Genomic DNA, 19990 nt, shown 5'->3' on the forward strand with positions numbered 1-19990 from the left:
AAAGAAATTAAAAATAAATAATAAAATAATAAATAATCGTTTACAAATATCTAGTGATTGGTTAGAACAGTCAGAATTCATCTATAATAGAAAAAGTAAAAAAGAAAGTAAAAGAGTAAAAATAAAAATAGAAATTAAAAATAAATAATAAAATAATATACATCCGTCAAAATTCACTGACAAATATCTTATCAGTGATTTGTTAGAACATTTGAACCGTCAAAATTCACTTGACAATAAAAAATAAAAAAAGTAAAAAAGAAAGTAAAAAGAGGAAAAGTAAAAAATAGAAATTAAAAATAAATAATAAAATAATAAACATCTTAACCGTCAAAATTCACCTGACAAATATCTTACCCCTGATTTGTTAAACTAAAATATAGGGGAATATGATCATGATATTGTAGGTGCTGGCTATGGGATGAAATCAACCCACGGATCCTGATCCTGTCTTTTCACTGAAAATGTCTTTTCACTGACAAATATCTCCAGTGAGTTTTTTATTTTTTAAATAAAAAAATAAAAAAAGAAAATTAAGAGAGGAACAAAAAAAATATTAAAAATAAATAATAATAATAATAACTTTGCAGATGCAGACATCTCAACAGTAAAAAATTCACCATCACTAACAAATAGCGTACTAGTGATTTGCTAGACGAAAATACAAGTAATATGATCATGATATCGTAGGTGCTTGTGATGGGATAGGATCAGCGAACTGATTCGGTCTTTTCAAGTATGAATAGAACGATCTAAAAGGGTTTACAACCCATTTTTCCATATTCGAAATAGGTTTTCAAGAACACCGTTTCGTTGGTGGCAAACCAAGGACAGTGCCCTATGTATTCAGTAGTTTGAGGCTTCGTGTCGTGCTAGAATTATTCAATATATAGTTTCGTGTAAAAAGGTCCATTCATGTTTGCACTCGTTTTTCATTATGAACTCGTGATAATAAGAATATGCGATATTAAATTGCTCGGTATTAAAATGTATGAACAAAATCGACCAATTGCCCAAACCCGAATACAATATTTGGAATACTTAGCCCTTAAGAAAGAACACGAAATATGCTTATTATAATTTTTTTTTGGAAATTGCCAATAAACTCAATATTTTGATGCTATATCAAATATCTATTTCATTATTTAAAAAATTATTATTTCGGATGCAAGTGGACTTATATAATTTATAAACAACGTTATCACAATTACAAAAAATATATATATAATAATTAAACGTCGTTTCAATAAATTCAGTATTATTTTATGGTAATAAAATCAATACTTTAAATTACTCATAATGTGGATATAATAAATAATTATATTCCTAACGGACAAATAAAAATATATAATTTAAATAATAATTAAAAAATAATAAATCCCTTAAAGTTTAAAAAATTAATATAACCCGTCAATATTTTGTTTAAAAATACTCTTAAAATTTAAAATAATTCATTAATATCCTTTATTTTTTTTAAAAAAATAACAATAATCCCTTAATTTTATAAAAAAAAATTATTATCATAGACGAAAACTGTCAACAATTTTTTTATTTTTTTAATGTAATTTTTGAAATTTTGTAAGTATTTATTTTTGAATTTTTTTAAAAAGTTCTAAAAACTAACTTTTGAAAGTTAAATTATTATATTTTTTTTAAAAAAGTTTGATATTTTTTAAAAAAGTGTGAAACTAATAATAGGATATTTTAATTTTTTAAAAAAAGTTTTAAGGATATTATTAAAACGATATTTTTGAGATAAGGTATAAATTGAAACGTATATTTAATAATTAAAATATTTTTTTAATAAAAAAATAACGGTCAGGTTATTTAGAGACCTGACTGTCTAGAACTTTTCAGACTAAAAGTATTTTAGGTCATTAAAAAATTGAAATTAGGGGTATATTCAAATTGGATTAAGTTGGTGACCCGATCAACGTAATTATAGTTCACAACCTTTTATTTTCGGGCTAAGTTATCGGGTTTCTTTTAAGAATTATTTTAAAACTTAAATATCAAACATTCACAAGTGATAATGCATCACTAATATCAGTTATAAACGTTAAATATTCTTAATCTTTATAATAATCTTACAAGTATGGTAGAATAGAGTAAGATTGGATTGTAAACCTATTTACGAGTTGGTCGGGTTGACCCGACCAAAAAAATGTCAACTTCCACGAACCAACTTGAAATTTTGTTGTTCGGTGTGCTCGTTACTTATTTAGCTCGACAAGCAAGTATGTAATTTTATAGTTTTCTAAAAATTTAACCAGGCACGACGTACCATTTGAATCGGCGAACAACCGAACTCTTGGGACCTTCGTCAACTTCAGGATGTGATGAGTTGACATCGAGGTGCCAAACGACTCCGTCGATAAGAGCTCTTGAGAGTCATCAGCTTGTTATCTCCGACGTGTCTTTGATTCGTTGAGTGAGAGCTCTTCTACACAGAACTCTCGGATCACTATGGCCAACTTTCGTCTCTATTCATGACTCTCCCGATTGCCTATATTAGGAGTCTTCATCTGTACACGTATTTTCCCATACATTTTTATTTTTTTGCATAATAAAATATTGTCCCCACCAATAATTATCCTCTGCCTCTCTCTCTTTCTAGGTCCACGTGCACCCGCTGTTGGTCCCGTTTAATTCCCACATCACTTATTTACTTCGTCGTGGACCATCCATACTCCACTTCATTTAATTGCACCGTGCTCTGCGAATCACCCGAACAGCTAGAAAATTATGGATAAATCAGCCCTTTCACCGACAATACATAAACACCGTACTTGAAGGATTGTGTTGGATTAAGGTTCTTTTCGGTTTGTGCCGGATCATGATTCTAACCCTTAATAATTCCAACATTTCCGTGCGATATGGTCTGGTTATTTATTCCTCGTTTTTAAGAGTGAAGACTACCGCACTATAATGATCTATATCCAGAATTTGATTCCTGATAATCCCGACATTTTCTTGCAACATGGTCAGGTTACTTATTTCTCGTTTCAAACAGTGAAGATTGCAATACTATAATGACCCATATTTAGAATTCGGCACTTGATGACCCCGCCATTGATCGGGTTACATATTTCTCGCTTCTAAGACTGAAAGCTACAATACTATAACTATTCATGTTCAAAATTCGGATCAGGATACGACATGATCAAGTTACTTATTTTTCGCTTCTAAGAGTGAAGAATATAACTACAGACCAACAAAAGTCATTTCAGACATTGAGTTTTTATGATTGAGCCGACTTTCAATTCTTATAAGGTTTTTTCAATAGAGGACTTCGTTTTTGAATCAGTCGCTAACATCAAGCTGATTTGTCCTCCATGCAACAAGTGGGTGCATGATTTTTGAACTTGCCCTTCCTCTTCGACACTAATGTCGCCTTTATCCTTCGTAAGACTATCTACGGAGCGGATTAGGTCGTTACAATTAGTTCCATGTATCCCATGTCTAGTTCTGATACCATTTGTAACAATCCAAGCGCACTACTCGCAGATATTGTTCTTTTTGGACTTTGAATTATGAGATTCCACATCGATTAGAGAGAGAAACGAGTGTCAGCAAAGACACTAGGCTTGGAAGAGGGTGAATTGTGAGATCTCATGTTTGTTGGATGAAAGTCCCACATCGGCTAATTTAAGAAATGATTATGAGTTTATAATTAAGTAATACTATCTCCATTGATACGAGACATTTTGGGGAGCATAAAAACTTGGTGACGTGCCATTAGCCCATAATGATAATAAGTAAATGATAATATTTTAAAACATTGAAATAATTTATTTATTTTTGTTTAAAAAGAAAAATGCTCTTCGGGAAAGAGAGTACATTGATTTGGGCGCATAACTGTCAAAACCCCAACTCGTCCTTTTCCGTTCTCTTTATTCAGCACAGAAGAGAGAGAGGGAGGGGAGGAGAGAGAGAGCTTATCCCGGAGAGAGACGGCAGCGAAGAGCTTTCACATTCACACGACAAGCAAAGTTTTGCAGGCAAAAGGCCCAACCAGAGCTCTGGTTAGTGGTTTCTGCGTTTATCTTACCATTAGAGCAGTTTGTAAGCAACTATGAGCAACCATGAAAGACAACAAACAATTTGAACGGCCATGGAAAAACGGCAGTACGTTTGGGAAACAGACGAAATAAGAACTTTCTCGAGAGTAATTTGTAGAGAGAGTTCAAGGACTTGGGAGGCCTTTTATTGATTCTGGAATTTGTTTTGATGCGGTTTCAGAGCGTCAGAAGACGTAATTAACTGTTGAACGGATTCGACTTCTTGTTGATTCAGGAATTTGGTTTTGTTGTTTTCTGGAAGTCGTCAGTAATTACTTGAGTTGTCTAGAAAAGAGGATGAATCACTGCGTTCCTGATTTCGAGAGGGACGAAGATTTCTCGCTTTCTAATTCTTCCGTGCAATTGCGCTTCAAAACATCTTCCATGTGAGTGTTTGTTTGTTTCTTTATTTCTTTATTGTTTCTCGATTCGAGATTAGTTTGATGGATGCGAGGCCGGATACTTTAAAAACAGGTCAGACGGCGAGGTTATGGAACTTCTTTGGCAGAACGGGCAGGTGATTATGCAAAATCAGAACCAGAAATCTAGAACGAAATCCCCACCTTCAACAACCGCCGAGCAAATTACGAGTGGAGATAATCAACCTTTGCAACAAGATGAACCACCGCAGCTTTTCATGCAGGAAGACGAAATGATTTCGTGGCTTCATTATCCTCTTGTCGATGATTCTACCTTGGAGAATAGCTTCTGCAATGAACTCCTCTATCATTCGGATCCTCAGAGTATTGAGCAAAACGATGGCGTTTCTTCTCAAATTCGTACTAGTCATGGCGTGGAGTTTCAGCCGTTAACGACGACGGCGACTTCAACGATGGCTGCTCGGCCGCCAATACCACCAATGAGAAGAACGGAACCGGAAACAGAGGTAAATAATTTCGGACGCTTCTCGAGGTTCATACCTCCGGTCGAATCTCCTCCGTCGAATTCGAAGAGCATACTAAGAGAATCTCCGGTGGTTGGTTCGACTTCGAGCAACACAACGGTGTTGACGCTCGAATCTACGGATTCGGAATTACGGAGGACGGCTACGGCCGATGCATCAATCGGTGATTTAGCCTGCGCGGTTATGAGCGGTGGTGGAGTAGCGGCTACATCGACTGGTAATGGTGTAGGGCTGATGAAGATGATAGGTGGTGAAACAGAATCGATTCAAAGGACGATGAGTCTTGAGGACCGGAAGCGGAAAGGAAAAGAAATGGATGATTCCGACTACCAATGCTACAGCCCGGTGAGTCTTCCTACAAACTCGGTTAATCTGGCGTTATTGAACTTTTTTTTTTTTTTTTTCTTTTTGATTTTATGTCCCTTTCATTCCTTATTTTTCTTCTTTTGAGAGGATGTTTCCCATTGATTCTCATGATTGATAGAATATATTATATGATTACGGATAATGATTTCCACCATATACCTTATGAAAATTACCGGACCATATAGAACATATATATATATATATATATTGGTGTTTTTTGAAAGGATATTTGTAGCATTTAGCAGCATGATTAAGATGCATATCATCAATTTCTTTTAGAATTTCGTGTGTTGTTCAGCTGAAAAAAGAAAAGAGAAAAAAGAAAACAATGCTATCACTTTGTAAAATTTTAGATTAGATGAATTTTATATATTGAATCAGTAAAAAAACCCATATTAGTTTTTGGTATAAATTAACATATCAAATAAAACAAATACTAAGATTGCTGCATATATTAGAAGTTTTAGGGTGTTCATCTAGAAAAGTCCAAAATGTTTAGCTAAGATGGAAATGGTACGTTCCAGCTCAGAGGTTTGAATCTCCATACCCATTTATTGTTAACTAAGAATCTTACTTGTGGTCGTATTTAAGGAATAGCAATAATAGCAATGTCAGTAGAAATGAAAAAAATGACAATTTCTGGATCAGAGGTTATTCTTAATAGCTGTTGAAAGTTTCCTTTCAGAGGGTAGAGAGTTTGGTGGTTACTGGATTTTTTTAGGATGCAGAGTAATGATGCTGATGATAAAGCTCTAAGAATTTTTTTTTTTGTATTGAGGGATTGTTGTATATATTTTATTATACTCTTAGAATTAAAACCTGTGAAACTAGTCCAATTAGTTAAAAATATGTCCAGAAGAATTTTGCAAACAAATCCAATCCAATGATACTACTATTCTTAATTGAACAACTCAAGCCAATTGCTAATAGATATGGTTTTTTTGGACTTTTTCTTTTGGGCTTTCCCTCAAGATTTTTAAAACGTGTCTGTCGTTGGGGAGGCTGAGCCTCGAAGGGGTGGACATGAGACGGTGTGTCAGCAAGAACGCTGTGTCCCAAAAGGGGTGGATTGGGAGATCCCATATCGATTGGGGAGGAGAACGAAATATTGTTTACAAGGACATGAGAACCTCTCCCTAGCATACACATTTTTTAAAGGAAAATTTGAAGAGACAAATATCTCCTAGGGGTGAACTTCAGACTTTGTGAATGTAATAAATACATAGTTTTCAGAATTTATGTACATGCCGTTGCTGTGGCTCTGAAATATTGAACTATGAGTGGATTCTTGCGTGCTTCTTCTGCGCATATAAATTCGGATGCTCATGCTTGATGGGGGCTACTGCTTTGGTGCCACTTTCTAGCTTTTCAAGGCCTCATTAAAAGTGTTAACTTTATAAACATTTGCCAAAGGACGTTGAGTTCGAAGCTACTGATGTGAAGAAGCAAGCTCGTGGATCAACCTCTACAAAAAGATCTCGTGCTGCTGAGGTCCATAATCTCTCTGAGCGAGTGAGTAATTTGCTGCTGTTATATAAAGGACAGTGTAGCTTCTTCTGTGTTTTTGTTATTCGTCTGTTCATGGAAAACATCCCTACATTACAGAGAAGAAGAGATAGGATAAATGAAAAGATGAAAGCTTTGCAGGAGCTCATACCTCGGTGTAACAAGGTGCATATCCAATTAGCGAGACAATTTCCAACCCCTGAAATCAGTGCGTAGATCAAATTATTTCTTCCCATTTTTCTTTGTTCACTGAGATTTGGTTAATATTTTCTCAAATTTCAGGTAGACAAAGCTTCAATGTTGGATGAGGCCATTGAGTACTTGAAGTCACTTCAGTTGCAAGTTCAGGTTGGTTACCTCTCCCATGTTTACTCAAAATAACGTTGGGCATACATTTTCGTGCTATTTAGTAGTGAGGGTACTAACACTTGACCATTTGGGTTTACTCATGTTCTTTATTTCAAGTATGAATACATCTACTTTGGATGGAGTTGACTATAATTGGATTTTTGCTGGCTTTATTTGACATCTCACTTCTATTCAGTCTGAAGATTTGCATGGAGCACTTGTGACCCTTATGGTTTTTTCCTTTCATCATCGGTATTTATCAGTGTTTGTTCCTCTACTCTACTACTGTCATGTATCATTTCTAGGTTTAGAATATTTCGTTCTCCTCCCTAATCGATGTAGGATTTCACAATCCACCCCCTTCGGGGCCCAGCTTCTTGCTAGCACACTGCCTCGTGTCTACTCTCTTTGGGGCTTAGTCTTATAGCAGACACATCGCCCGGTGTCTGACTCTAATACCATTTATAACAGCCAAAGCCTATTGCTAGCAAATATTTCTCTTTGGGCTTTCCTTTTCGGACTTCACCTCAAGGTTTTTAAAATACTTGAAGAGGTTTCCACACACTTATAAAAAATGCTTCGTTCTCCTTCCCAACCGATGTAGGATCTCACACTTGCAGGGGAGTATTCTACCTCTTTTGATATTACCGAGTTTGCATAATTGTGATCAAAAGCTTGGGGATGGGACTCACATCTGCCTGATGATTTCCCCATAGAATCTGATAAAACTTTGGTGAAAATGTTGGTTGTAGCATGACAAACGTGGTACAGTATGCATGATAAGTAATACGAATATTGACCAGTTTCTATGCAGATAATGTCCATGGGATGTGGTATGGTGCCCATGATGTTTCCTGGGGTCCAACAATTCATGCCGCCAATGGGAATGGGACTTGGAATGGGCATGGGCATGGGCATGGAAACAGGTGTGAACCGTCCCATGATGCCATACCCCAACATGTTAGCTGGGCCAATGTTTCCAAGGCAATCTGGAACTGCTCAACTTGGCCCAACTTTCTCATTCCCAGCCTTCAATATGGCGCATCAGAATTCAAGAATTCAAGAAACAAATCAGTCGAATCAATTGCACAGCTTACCAGGAATGAAAAATATAAACCCGCCAGGGGCCTCAAGTTCACTCGATGGCTATCAGCAGTTTCTTGGTTCCCAACAGATGCCTGCGGCCGCGCCAGCCGCAGTATCACAGCCTTCCCGACAGGTATCTAGCCCCTAATCTCTTTGTTAGTCTTTATTATTCGACCGTTAAAAATAGTAAAATTATATATGAAAATGGTAAACCACTGTTTATAGTAAAATAATATAAAAATATATACGGTAGATAGTCATATATAATATGTGAATATATCTTATAAAAGCTATATATTAAATTGAAACCATACCTGTCTGAAGTTATCGATATATTAAATTGAAACCATACCTGTCTGAAGTGCTCTTTGCATTTTCTCTCCTGTTCCTAGATCAACTCTGTATGTTGTGCGACGAAACTGTGGTATGATTATAGCTCTTTAAATAGTTATTGCTACTTACAACCAGCTGGGTATCGGTTAAAGATATGTAGCCTTCTATTACGGTTTATCATAGGTACCATAATTGACATTTTACTATAGTCAAATATTTAGATATTTAGGTACCATATTTGACCTTTTATTACATGCAAATAATATCTTGTATTCATTTAATACTCTTTCCATTCCATACTTTGTCTTATTGCTCTTTTTATTTCTATTTCATTTGTAATTTATGGGATGATTATAAATAGGGAATTTTGGTGTGGATGGTGGGTGGTTTTAGCAATTTTTTTCAGTACCATTTAAACAAACAATTCTTTCACAGAATCAACCAGCCAATCAACAAAATAGTGGGGGACTTGAAAACATCGACAATCACGAACCAGGAAGCCCCACCATGGATCCATGTAAGCTTTCAATGTGAACGTTTTTCTTGTTTGATTCGCTACTCTAATCTCGACTTTGTATGATTTGATTGCAGGCTGAAATTGGAGGAAGCATGGAATGTCCTGGATAGGCCTCCATGCCTGCAAAATTTTGTAGCTAGGTAGAGTTTGATTACAATAACATAACACAGGTTGACATGTAAATTATGCATAGTTCTTACACATAACCACACTCAACAGATCAGCTAGATGTGACTTGTTGAGACTGTGTATGCTATGAATATTAGTGATTGAAACATTAGTGTTGATAATGAGTTTGTTGAAAGAAGGGAGAGGAGCAGGTTTGGTCTTGAACTATGGGAAAATTCTGTGTGAGTTCATGGAGTTTTGTGCACTTGCAAATTGCAATGACCTGCTTGGAACTCTTGGAAATGGCTTGATATTATTTCGTCTCACCTGGTTTTCTTTTTTCTTTTTTTGTCTTTGTTTTAGAGCATTGAAAGAGGAAAGGGGAAGGGGAAGAGGAAGAAGGCAAGTGCTGGTGAAGAGAAGACTAAGGTGAACCAAGAGAATTTAATTTGGATTTTGAAGTGAGAATCATAGACTATATATATAGATATAAATTTTGAAGTGAGAATCATAGACTAGATATATATAGATATAATAAGTATTTAACATATTCGATTTTCTAGGTTAACCACGTCTAAGTTTAATGTTTTTTGTTATGCATTCTTGATTTTCTTTTCTTGACTTATGACTTATTATTAAAGAATAATGTTTTCATTTTTCATTTGTTTCATTTCGTAATGTTTTCATTTTGTGTTTCTTAATTTTTCTTTTTCAATAAAAACAACTAACACCTTATTTAGTTATTGTTTTTAGTTTTCAGTTCTTGAAATTTATGCTGTTTCCTCCATTTCGATTTCTTGGGGACATTCCAAGAACAAAAGTTATTATTATTATTAATTTTTTTTTTTGTAGCTTTCAAAACTAACCCTAAACCCTATATAACTCCAAATTTAAGTTGAGACAAATGGTTTGTGTTGTTCATCTTGCTAGAAATAAATTCTATGCGAGAACACTTCAATTGGTTTTCAATGTGAACATCATTAGTAAAAATCGTAGGTTTGAAGTTGGCTATTGCTCCTTAGCTAAACGAGGTTAGGAATGGAAATCATGTTGTACATCTCTATCCCGTCCCTACCCACGAACCCGTTCAATCCCTACCTCGTCCCTACCCACGAACCCGTTCAATCCCTACCTAGTCCCTACCCACGAACCCGTTCAATCCCTACCTCGTCCCTCCCCGTTATATATAGGGAATGGAGATCATATTCCCGGTATATATATGCCCCACCCCATTTTATAGTATATATATATATATATCTCAGCTAAAATAAAAACTATACTGAAAAATGAAACCATTAATTAAAAGTTCTTCAAAACCATAAGTGATCGTCTGAGAGGATGCCCATTTCAACCATGAACGAAATTAATGATCATCTTCAAAATTGAGGCTTTCAAGTTCAAAAGGCTTGTAAGGTGAGTTTGGAGAACAAAGGAAAGTACATATCCAACAAAGGCTACTGAAAAAACACACATATATTGATTAAAACTAGAGAACAGAGAGTATTACCAACTCCAAAATGTGAAGAAAGAAGACATATTTCGAATAGTTGTTTCAAGCACACACTAACCATAATCTTCATCACATATACAGGCCTTCTGGCACGCCTTCTTTTTTCTTGTACATAACCTTCTCCTTTGCCTTCTTGAAGTCCGCATGTGTAACCTGATGCAAAACACAACCAAAGAACAACTTAAGCAACAGCCATTCAACTCCAAGAGTAACAGTACACAAAACGGACTCGGGATAGACTGTTCGATCCCCGTTCTGTCGGTCGTGACATATGATGATAGTCCAAAACTTGGAGCTTAATCACCGATATCTAAAGATCTTGCGTTTTTTTAAAGCTTACTACAACTGACCCTATACTATTCGATCCCCCCATTTTGTTGGTCATGACATATGATAGTCCGAAAACTTCATACGTTGTTCATAATTCATTTAAGGGTCGGTCGTTACTAGATCATTGAAGGGGAAAAGTTTTCTTGTATCATAATTCATTTAGAAACTCGGGGAGCTCTTACCTTCATACGTCGTTCTCTCAAAGCAAGCAGCCCAGCTTCAGTACATATGGCCTTTATATCAGCACCAGAGAATTCATCTTTTGTCATAACAAATTCCTCTAAGTTGACATCATCTGCCAATGTCATCCTTGATGTGTGTATCTGCAAATCAGAGTTCTCAAGTTGTTAGACAAAGAAGAAAGACCTTTAAATATCTAATCAACCCGAACTATTAAATGGTGTAAGTTACAGCACAGCTTCAACATTAACATGCTTTGAATTGAAAACTAGACCTGAAAAATACGCCTCCTGGTCTTTATGTCAGGCAAGGGAAACTCAATCTTCCTGTCTATTCGGCCTGGTCGAAGCAAAGCTGGGTCGAGACTTTCGATTCTGTTTGTAGCAAGTATCACTTTAACATCTCCTCTAGAATCAAAACCATCCAATTGGTTGAGTAATTCCAACATTGTCCGTTGGATCTCACGTTCACCTCCGGAGTGAGCATCATACCTGCACGGAGTATGAATCAGGACAACACAATCTTCTTTTATAAAATGAGTGTAAAACAACTGACCTTTTTGTGCCAACAGCATCGATCTCATCAATAAAAACAATGGAAGGTGAGAGATCATCAGCAACCCTGAAGAGTTCCCTCACTAACTTTGGACCATCTCCCAAGTATTTCTGGATCAGTTCACTCCCAACCACACGCAAGAAAGTGGCTGAAGTTGAGTTCGCCACTGCCTACAAGAGGGAAAATGTGGTTTACAAAGTCAAAGAAAATTTGTACCTATGCATAGTAGTTCTGACAAGAATTGTCAATTATGGACACATAGCATGAATTTAACTGATAGCATCCAATTTAAAAATTGATTTTGTAGTTTGAAGAGAACCTAAAAAAAGCTAGTATAAATGTGAGATCCCACATCGGTTGAAGAGGAAAACGAAACATTTCTTATAAGGGTGTGGAAACCACTCTCGAGCAGACGCATTTTAAAAACCTTGAGGGAAAGCCCAAAAGGGAAAGCCAAAGAGGACAATATCTGCTAGTAGTGGACTTGAGCTGTTACAAATGGTATCAGAGCCAGACACCAAGCGGTGTACCAGCGAGGACGCTGGGCCCTCAAGGGAGGTGGATTGTAAGATCCCACATCGGTTGGAGAGGAGAACGAAACATTCCTCATAAGGGGGTGAAAATCTCTCCCTAGCAGGCACGTTTTAAAAACCTTGAGGGGAAGCCCGAAAGGGAAAGCCCAAAGAGGACAATATCCGCTAGTGGTGGGCTTGAGCTATTACAAATGGTATCAAAGCCAGACACTGAGCGGTGTGCCAACAAGGACGCTGGGCCCTCAAGGGAGGTGGATTGTAAGATCCCACATCGGGGAGACACGTAATAAAAACCTTGAAGGGAAGCCCAAAAGGGAAAGCCCAAAAAGGACAATATCTGCTAGCGGTGCTGTTACACTAAATGATTAAAGTTTACATAAACGAGACTTCAACTTCAAACAGAACAGGTTATAAATCTACTGAACGATGGACATCAAAGTTTTGAAGGGGGAAAAAAGAATAAACATTCACCTTTGCAAGCAAAGTCTTGCCTGTTCCTGGCTCCCCGTACAGAATCACACCTTTAGGTGGCCTAATACCTATGTCCTCATATAACTCAGGATGGGTCAGAGGCAACTCAACAGCTTCTTTAATCTCTTGTATTTGAGCATCCAATCCACCAATATCAGCATATGACTCTAAAGGGGCCTTCTCAACTTTCATCACAGACACCATTGGATCAACCTCATCTTGGAGAAGTCCAACCACGGAAAGTACCTAGAAAACAAACCGTTGACGGTTGGCAAAATGATCAACCAATGCCTTGATCATACTCGTAAGAAACAAACTAAAAGACGTGCATAATGCCATATAACACGCCAACTATCTATGTAGTTTCATCACATATATCCAACTACAACACCTCAAAGTTCAAAGATAAGCTTTACAGTTCATCCAAGAGATTAACAATATCAGAACTACACATAAAAGTGGGAAATGACTGACGAAACTTGAACATATATAAATCACAGAATGATGTAATGAAGCATTATATGAACTGAATCCAGATTACTACACTTAGGATACCATCTACATTTGTAGCCATTCCCACTTCCTTCTTCTTCAATAACAAATCTAAGAAATTCAATGCCTACCACATTACGGTCTCATCCATATTAGAAGAAAGCCTCTAAATTGCAACATACACTACCCCTTTTACTAACAGAAGCATACAATCTATACACCAAAAGGAAATGAAATGAAATCAACTTCCAACACGAAATCAAACGCCAAGAAGAACTTAACAAGAGAGAATTCAACAAAATCTTCAAATAGAAACCAAAAGCCTTGTACCTTATTATGCATCAAAATTGCACACCCAGGCTCAAGCTGATCTTTATCAACAAAAGACATAATACCAACGTAATACTCCGGTCCGACAGAAGAGGAAACGATCGCATGATTCTCATCAATCAACTCCTCCAAATTCCCAACACTCATGGGAGATCCTCTCAGATCATCGACCTTCGAGCGATCCTCCTCCGCCTTCTCCTCCTGCGGCTTAAGGCGCTCCTGATTAGTGACAAATTCCTCCTCCATTAACAGGTAATCCTTCACACGCTCAAGCTTCAGAAGCCTCAGCCTGCACTTCGTGTGAGGCGTCACCGTCGGAAGCCGAGCCGCCGCCTCCGGACCTTTCTGCTTCCTCTGTTTCCGGCCAACTCGAGTCGGCGGCGCCGCCGGTTCATACTTCTTGTCTTTCTTCTTATCGGCGTCCGACTTCCGGTCGCCGGGGGATTGCCGATTCAGACCTCCTGGAGTTCCCTGACCCATTTTTTGCAATCCGAAGTGAGAAAAAAGAGAGATTCCGAGAAATGGCTCCCGATTGAAGCTAATATTCAGTCCCGGTGACCCATTGAACAAGAAAAGAATCACTGTGTTTTGATATGGGCTCTAGCCTTTACCTAAATTTCTCTCGTTAATTGGGCTTGTAATTGGACTCATTTAGGCCTGCCTTTGGTATGGGCTTGGGCCAATATCTGAAACTGTTAGTGTGGGCTTGGGCCTCCACAAACAGCCTTGAAATTGGGCTCGTGGTGGGCTTATTTGGGCTTTATCTAGCCTTTATCTAAATTTCTCTCATTAATTGGGCTTGTAATTGAACTCATTTAGGCCTGCCTTTGGTATGGGCTTGGGCCAACATCTGAAACGGTTAGTATGGTCTTGAGCCTCCACCAAACAGCCTTAAATTGGGCTCGTGGTGCGCTTATTTGGGCTTTATTTAGCCTTTATCTAAATTTCTCTCGTTAATTGGGCTTATAATTGAACTCATTTAGGCCTGCTTTTGGTATGGGCTTAGGCCAACATCTGAAGCTGTTATTATGGGCTTGGGCCTCCACCAAACAGCCTTAAATTGGGCTCGTTATGGGCTTATATGGGCTAGCGTAGTATGAAAATGGGTCTTTGCGAAGGGTTAATATAAACATACCCCTAAACTTTCAAAAGTTTCAATAATACCCTCGAACTTTAAAAATATTCATTAATAACTCGACTTTTTAAAAAAGTTCAAAAATACCCTTACCATCGATACTATGTCTAGAAAATATCTTTGAATTTAAGAGTAACATTGACACTGTTTACTTTTCTAAAAAAAGTTAAAAAATATTCTTACTAACAATATATAGACAAAAATCGTCTATCGACACTTCATAAATTATCGCAAAACTTTTTAGTGTTACTTTTAACAGTTTATGAGTATTTTCAAAACGTGTTACTAACGGTAATGATCCGTAGAGTATTTTAAAACAAAGTAATAACTGTTTTCATCTAAAATTAACGACCAGGTTTCCTCTAAATATGCATGATATTATCCATTTATGAGCCTAAACTTTTTTTTTTTACTTTGCTTTTGATTTCATTCACATGCTTCATATCTTCGTTAAAGTTTTAACTGTGTTGTCAAAATGAACCTAGCTCAACAATAATGGACATACATGGTTTTCTTTAAGGTCAAAAGTCGAAATTCACACGAAAAAACATGTAGTTTTGCTTTCTAAAATCTAGTGCTTAACTGAACCCATTTGATGTAATTGCGATCAATATATTACATGGAGTTCAATTATACATGAAATGTGAATTCAAACCATTAATTTTTACTGATACCACAATGTCTTGATCAGTTGGATTATATTTAAATTAACTTTAAATAACATGGTTGTTCATAGGATTTACTGAATACGAGAATTGAAATACATAACATATATATATATATATATATATCATAAATGGTCATTAATAGACATTTATTTGAATCTTATTCATATAGGTCATGTATACAAACATGAGTATAGATGTAGAGAAAGGATTTGGTATCTGTTTGACGATATTAGTAGTTTGATAGGTCTATAAACTTAGCCCGACCATTTATAGACGAGCTCTAATTTCTTCGCAGTATTATTCTTAATGTAAAACCCATCATCTCTAGCAATCTAAGTGCAATCACCTAAGACACATCTATGGGCAAGCCAAGAGCTGGAGCGCTCAGGCCAAAACACATCAAAGGTTAACTGACCATTTTGGCTAGAAAAACTGCACCAAAAATGAGTGGTATGCCAAAGATTCTCATTAAATTCCCAATCGTAGGTGTCTCCAACCTTGAGAATGTGCACGTTTAAATCATCATTACTAGGCTTACAATGGGTCTCGAGAGTCGAAGTTGATTGCTCGTTCATAATGACAACCTTCCAAGAGTAACATGGCTTCATTAAGCTTAATGCAAAAACAACCCACAATGCCAAACTTGAAGCGTTTTGGCCTATCATCTCCTATTCATCGCACACTAAAACTTTTAAATTTTCAAAGCAATTTTTCTCTTGGGATTCTTTTGAAATCTCACCAACATATATATAACAAAATTAGAGATTAAGGAAATTAATTTTACACGCTTTTTGAGTCACTTTCTTTATCTAGAACAGTTTATGGAAAGTCCAGGTGCCATTTGTCATTTGAGAGTGTACTAGTATGATGTCTTGTAATCTCTTCTCGATCGATGTCAATAAAGAGTGCGAGTGTTTTCCACAAATAGTTGTGTTCAACAATCTGGTAGAGTGAGGTTGGTATAAGTTGTTTAATCTCTTGGAATTCTTAGTACGCTCTATGGTTGCAACTCTGTCTGAACTTCCACTCAGAAACGATTTTTGAAGATTATAGTGAGTGAGTTTCTTTTTGTCGTGAGTAATCCGTGACTCTACAAGTTTTACCAACACGAAGGAATTGGTAACAGATATTGTCCGCTTTGGTCCGTTATGTAACTCCGTTCGCCTCACATTTTTTAAAATGCGTATGCTAGGGAGAGGTTTCCACACCCTTATAAAAAACGTTCCTCCCTCGAGTTTTTTCTAAATTCTTTTTCTAAATTCGAGGGTTATAGTTAATCATTTTCCTTCCTAGTTCCATATGGGAGTTCCAACAAGTTTCTTGAAGAAATTAAGACCTAAAAAACTTTAGAATCGACGGTGGAACAAAAAGTTTTATGGTTTGGATTTCGGCGAACTTTGGAAGGTTATAACTTGAGCTAGAGACCATAAAATGGTATGAAATTGGTATGTGTCTTCTTGAAACTCCAGTGCTCATGAAATTTTAATGCTAAGCATATTATGACATTTTAAGATTATATATGAAATTTGATTGTCATTAGACAAGGTTCAGTAGCTTTGCCAAGTAACAGTATAAAATGACCATAATGCCCCTAAGATAATTTACCTTGACCCAAATGACATCCAAATTCATGAAACGGCATGGAACACCATATTCTATGATTTATAAGGATTTTGTTAAGTTGTAAAATCATGGGGCTTGAATCAAGCTTAGGATGGAAAATGACTAAAATACTTCTAGGGTAAAGTACCATCGGTTCAGGAATCAAGAATAAAATGTAAAATGACCAAAATGCCCTTACATGCTTAAACATTGATTTATGAACCAAATGAACTCCAAGTGACCTAAGAATTTATGTAGGTCCTATTTTCAATTATAGAAGTTAAAGAAAGTTTTCAAAGTCTTCCGAGCATATAAAGGAGCCAAACCAAGATTTTAAGGTAAAATAACCAAATTATTCCTAAGACAAACGTACCCTATTTCAAGGTACAAGCGGCTTCGAAATGACCTAAAGTTTTTAGTGAGACCTATATATAAGGACACGAAGAGTTATTCAAGAATATGTGGAAACCTCTCTCTAGCAGACGCGTTTTAAAAACCTTGAGGGAAAGCCCGAAAGGGAAAACCTAAATAGGATAATATCTGCTAGCGGTGGGCCTGAGCCGTTACATATAGGGTTTGAAAAGATTAATAAACATAGTCGTGTGACAAGAAACACTCACACTACTACGATCGTAGTATCGTGTATAATAAAGCCGAGATGGGGTAGGACCCTCCATAGCATTAGGTACGCATATATTTAGACTAAGTAGATTTAACAATTGCACCTGCAGTCTTATCTACTTGAAATATTTTACTCGATATACTTGAATCGACATCATACGATTATTAATGAAAATCGAAACAACCCTCCCAATTTTATTAGACGAACCATACATCTTTGGTCCCGAGAGAAAACCAGCAACATCGAACGAAACAAGGGTTTAGGGTTTTAGTTAAAGAGGTTTCCAATGGTGTAAAAGTTCTAACTTCCTATCAGGAATATTTACCAAGAAAAATCCATCATTCGTAGCTACCCATCTGCAGCTGTAGTAAGCACATCTTGCAGAAAGCAATTCTCCTTTCTCGGGCCAAAACACCTCAAATGAAGCACGCCCGTTCCAACTACTAAAATTGCACCAAAACAACGTCGTTTGCCAAAAGTTTTCTTTGAAATTCCAAGAATATTTGCCCTTCATTTCGAGCTTATGCTCATTTAAATCGTCGTCTTTTGATTTGCAATGAACCCACAGAGACGAGTTCGTCTGATAATTGTAAATGACCACTTCCCATTTGGACCCGACACCTTGTCTCTTGGGTTCGACACCTTGTTCCTTGGATTCTGCAAAACATGTGTTAATAAGAACGAACAATAAGATCAAACCCAAGTGGGTAAAAGGCTTCATTTTAGACGCTCAAATCTCTTTTTTGCCAATGATAAACCATTGTGGTTTTAGTTCATTATGTAGACAAGAAGTTGTAGTTCATTATCCATTCAAAAGGTTTAATTTTTTGAATGTTTTTATGGTTGGATATCTAGATGTATTTCATTTCTCATAGTTTCTCTTTAATTTGTCATATTTTTTTTTAATGCTTTTCCATTTAAATTTTTTTGTCATTAGTAAGTGAGATTCCACATGTTTGTGGTGTGGAAACCTCTCACTGAGCATACACGTTTAAACATTGTGAGGCTGACGAAAATACTTAACGGGCCAAAACAGACAATATCAGAGCCAGACACTGTCCAAAACAGACAATATTAGAGCTAGACATCGAGAGGTGTGTCAGTGAGAGAACGCTGGGCCTTCAAGAGGGTGAATTGTGAGATCCCACCTTGGCATTCCCCCAAGGGGTGGATTGTGAGATCCTCCCGGTTGGAGCATTCCATAAGGATGTGGACTGGGCCCCAAGGGGTGGATTGTGAGATCTCACCTTGGTTGATTGCGCCCCTAAGGGGAGTAGATTGTGAGATCTCACCTTGGTTGATTGCTCCCCCAAGGGAGTGGATTGTGAGATCCCACCTCAATTAACTGGGCCCCCAAGGGGTAGATTGTGAGATCTTGGTTAGGACACTCCATAAGGGTGTGGATTGTGAGATCCTAGTTGGAGCATTCCATAAGGGTGTGGACTAGGCCCCCAAAGGGGTAGATTTTGAGATCCCACCTCGGGTTGATTGGGCCCCCAAGGGGGTGGATTGTGAGAACCTGGTTAGAGAATTCCATAAGGGTGTGGACTAGGCCCCCAAGTGGTAGATTATGAGATCCCACCTCGGTTGACAGGCCCCAAGGGGGTGGATTGTGAGATCCTGGTTAGAGCATTCCAAAGGGTGTGGATTGTGAGATCTTGGTTAGAGCCTTCCATAAGGGTGTAGACTAGGCCTGCAAGGGGGTAGATTATGAGATTCCCACCTCGGTTGATTGGCCCCCAAGAGGGTGAATTATGAGATCTCACCTCGATATTCCCCCAAGGGGGTGGTTTGTGAGATCCCACCTCGACATTCTCCCAAGGGGGTGGATTATGAGATCCCATCTCGGTTGACTGGGCCCCTAAGGGGGTGAATTGTGAGATTCCACTTTTGGAGCATTTCTTACAAGAGTGTGAACAGGTAGATTGTGGATCCCACGTTAGTTGGAGCATTCATTATAAGCATGTGAAACATCTCCCTAGTAGACTATTTTAAAATTGTAAGACTGACGACCATATGTAACAGACAAAAGCGGACAATATATGCTAACGGTGGGCTAAAGTTAATTTTACATAAATATTTGAATAATTTAGTATAATATTTATGCCCTATGAAAATATAAAAGGAAATTTTGCAGATTTCTTGAAATCATAATAACCTATTATTATTCACTCGTCCCTATTGAAAAATAGAATTAGAATCAATTTTTTTTAATTAATTTAAGAATAGTTTGATTTTTGAAAAGAGAAAAAAACTCAATTGACGTTTTTTCTTACCCTCTTTAACGAAGTATTAAAAAAATGTCTAATAGCTCGCATATTTATGTTAGTTCT

The 19990-nt window shown here is 37.0% G+C and overlaps 2 protein-coding genes across 7 annotated transcripts; one reads left to right on the forward strand and one right to left on the reverse strand.

Annotated features, from left to right (window-relative positions):
- The first annotated feature begins 3824 nt into the window (after nucleotides 1–3824).
- On the forward strand, nucleotides 3825–9749 carry LOC111811468 (transcription factor PIF1). 6 transcript variants are annotated; one of them, XR_015412015.1, is made up of 10 exons: nucleotides 3825–4447; nucleotides 4536–5310; nucleotides 6745–6843; nucleotides 6937–7002; nucleotides 7120–7185; nucleotides 7382–7437; nucleotides 7989–8404; nucleotides 9040–9121; nucleotides 9196–9261; nucleotides 9593–9749. XR_015412015.1 is itself a non-coding variant. In XM_023698332.2 (8 exons), the coding sequence occupies exons 1-7, from the start codon at nucleotides 4359–4361 to the stop codon at nucleotides 9229–9231; spliced, it is 1536 nt and encodes a 511-aa protein (XP_023554100.2). In that variant the 5' UTR covers nucleotides 3825–4358; the 3' UTR covers nucleotides 9232–9261; nucleotides 9593–9749. The 6 variants fall into 6 exon arrangements, 3 of the variants coding, with proteins under 3 accessions (XP_023554100.2, XP_023554099.2, XP_023554098.2); XR_002817547.2 differs by lacking the exon at nucleotides 9593–9749 and having other exon boundaries at nucleotides 9196–9494; XR_002817548.2 differs by lacking the exon at nucleotides 7382–7437 and having other exon boundaries at nucleotides 3826–4447; nucleotides 8000–8404; nucleotides 9593–9747.
- A 938-nt stretch (nucleotides 9750–10687) lies between these two features.
- On the reverse strand, nucleotides 10688–14182 carry LOC111811469 (26S proteasome regulatory subunit 4 homolog B). Its single transcript, XM_023698333.2, has 6 exons — nucleotides 13631–14182; nucleotides 12809–13054; nucleotides 11805–11974; nucleotides 11524–11740; nucleotides 11252–11392; nucleotides 10688–10892 (listed from the first exon to the last, which is right to left on the reverse strand). The coding sequence occupies exons 1-6, from the start codon at nucleotides 14108–14110 to the stop codon at nucleotides 10809–10811; spliced, it is 1338 nt and encodes a 445-aa protein (XP_023554101.1). The 5' UTR covers nucleotides 14111–14182; the 3' UTR covers nucleotides 10688–10808.
- Nucleotides 14183–19990: the final 5808 nt, after the last annotated feature.

The sequence above is a fragment of the Cucurbita pepo genome, chromosome 15 (assembly GCF_057944985.1).
Source record: "Cucurbita pepo subsp. pepo isolate OVF chromosome 15, ASM5794498v1, whole genome shotgun sequence".
NCBI classification, from domain to species: domain Eukaryota; kingdom Viridiplantae; phylum Streptophyta; class Magnoliopsida; order Cucurbitales; family Cucurbitaceae; genus Cucurbita; species Cucurbita pepo.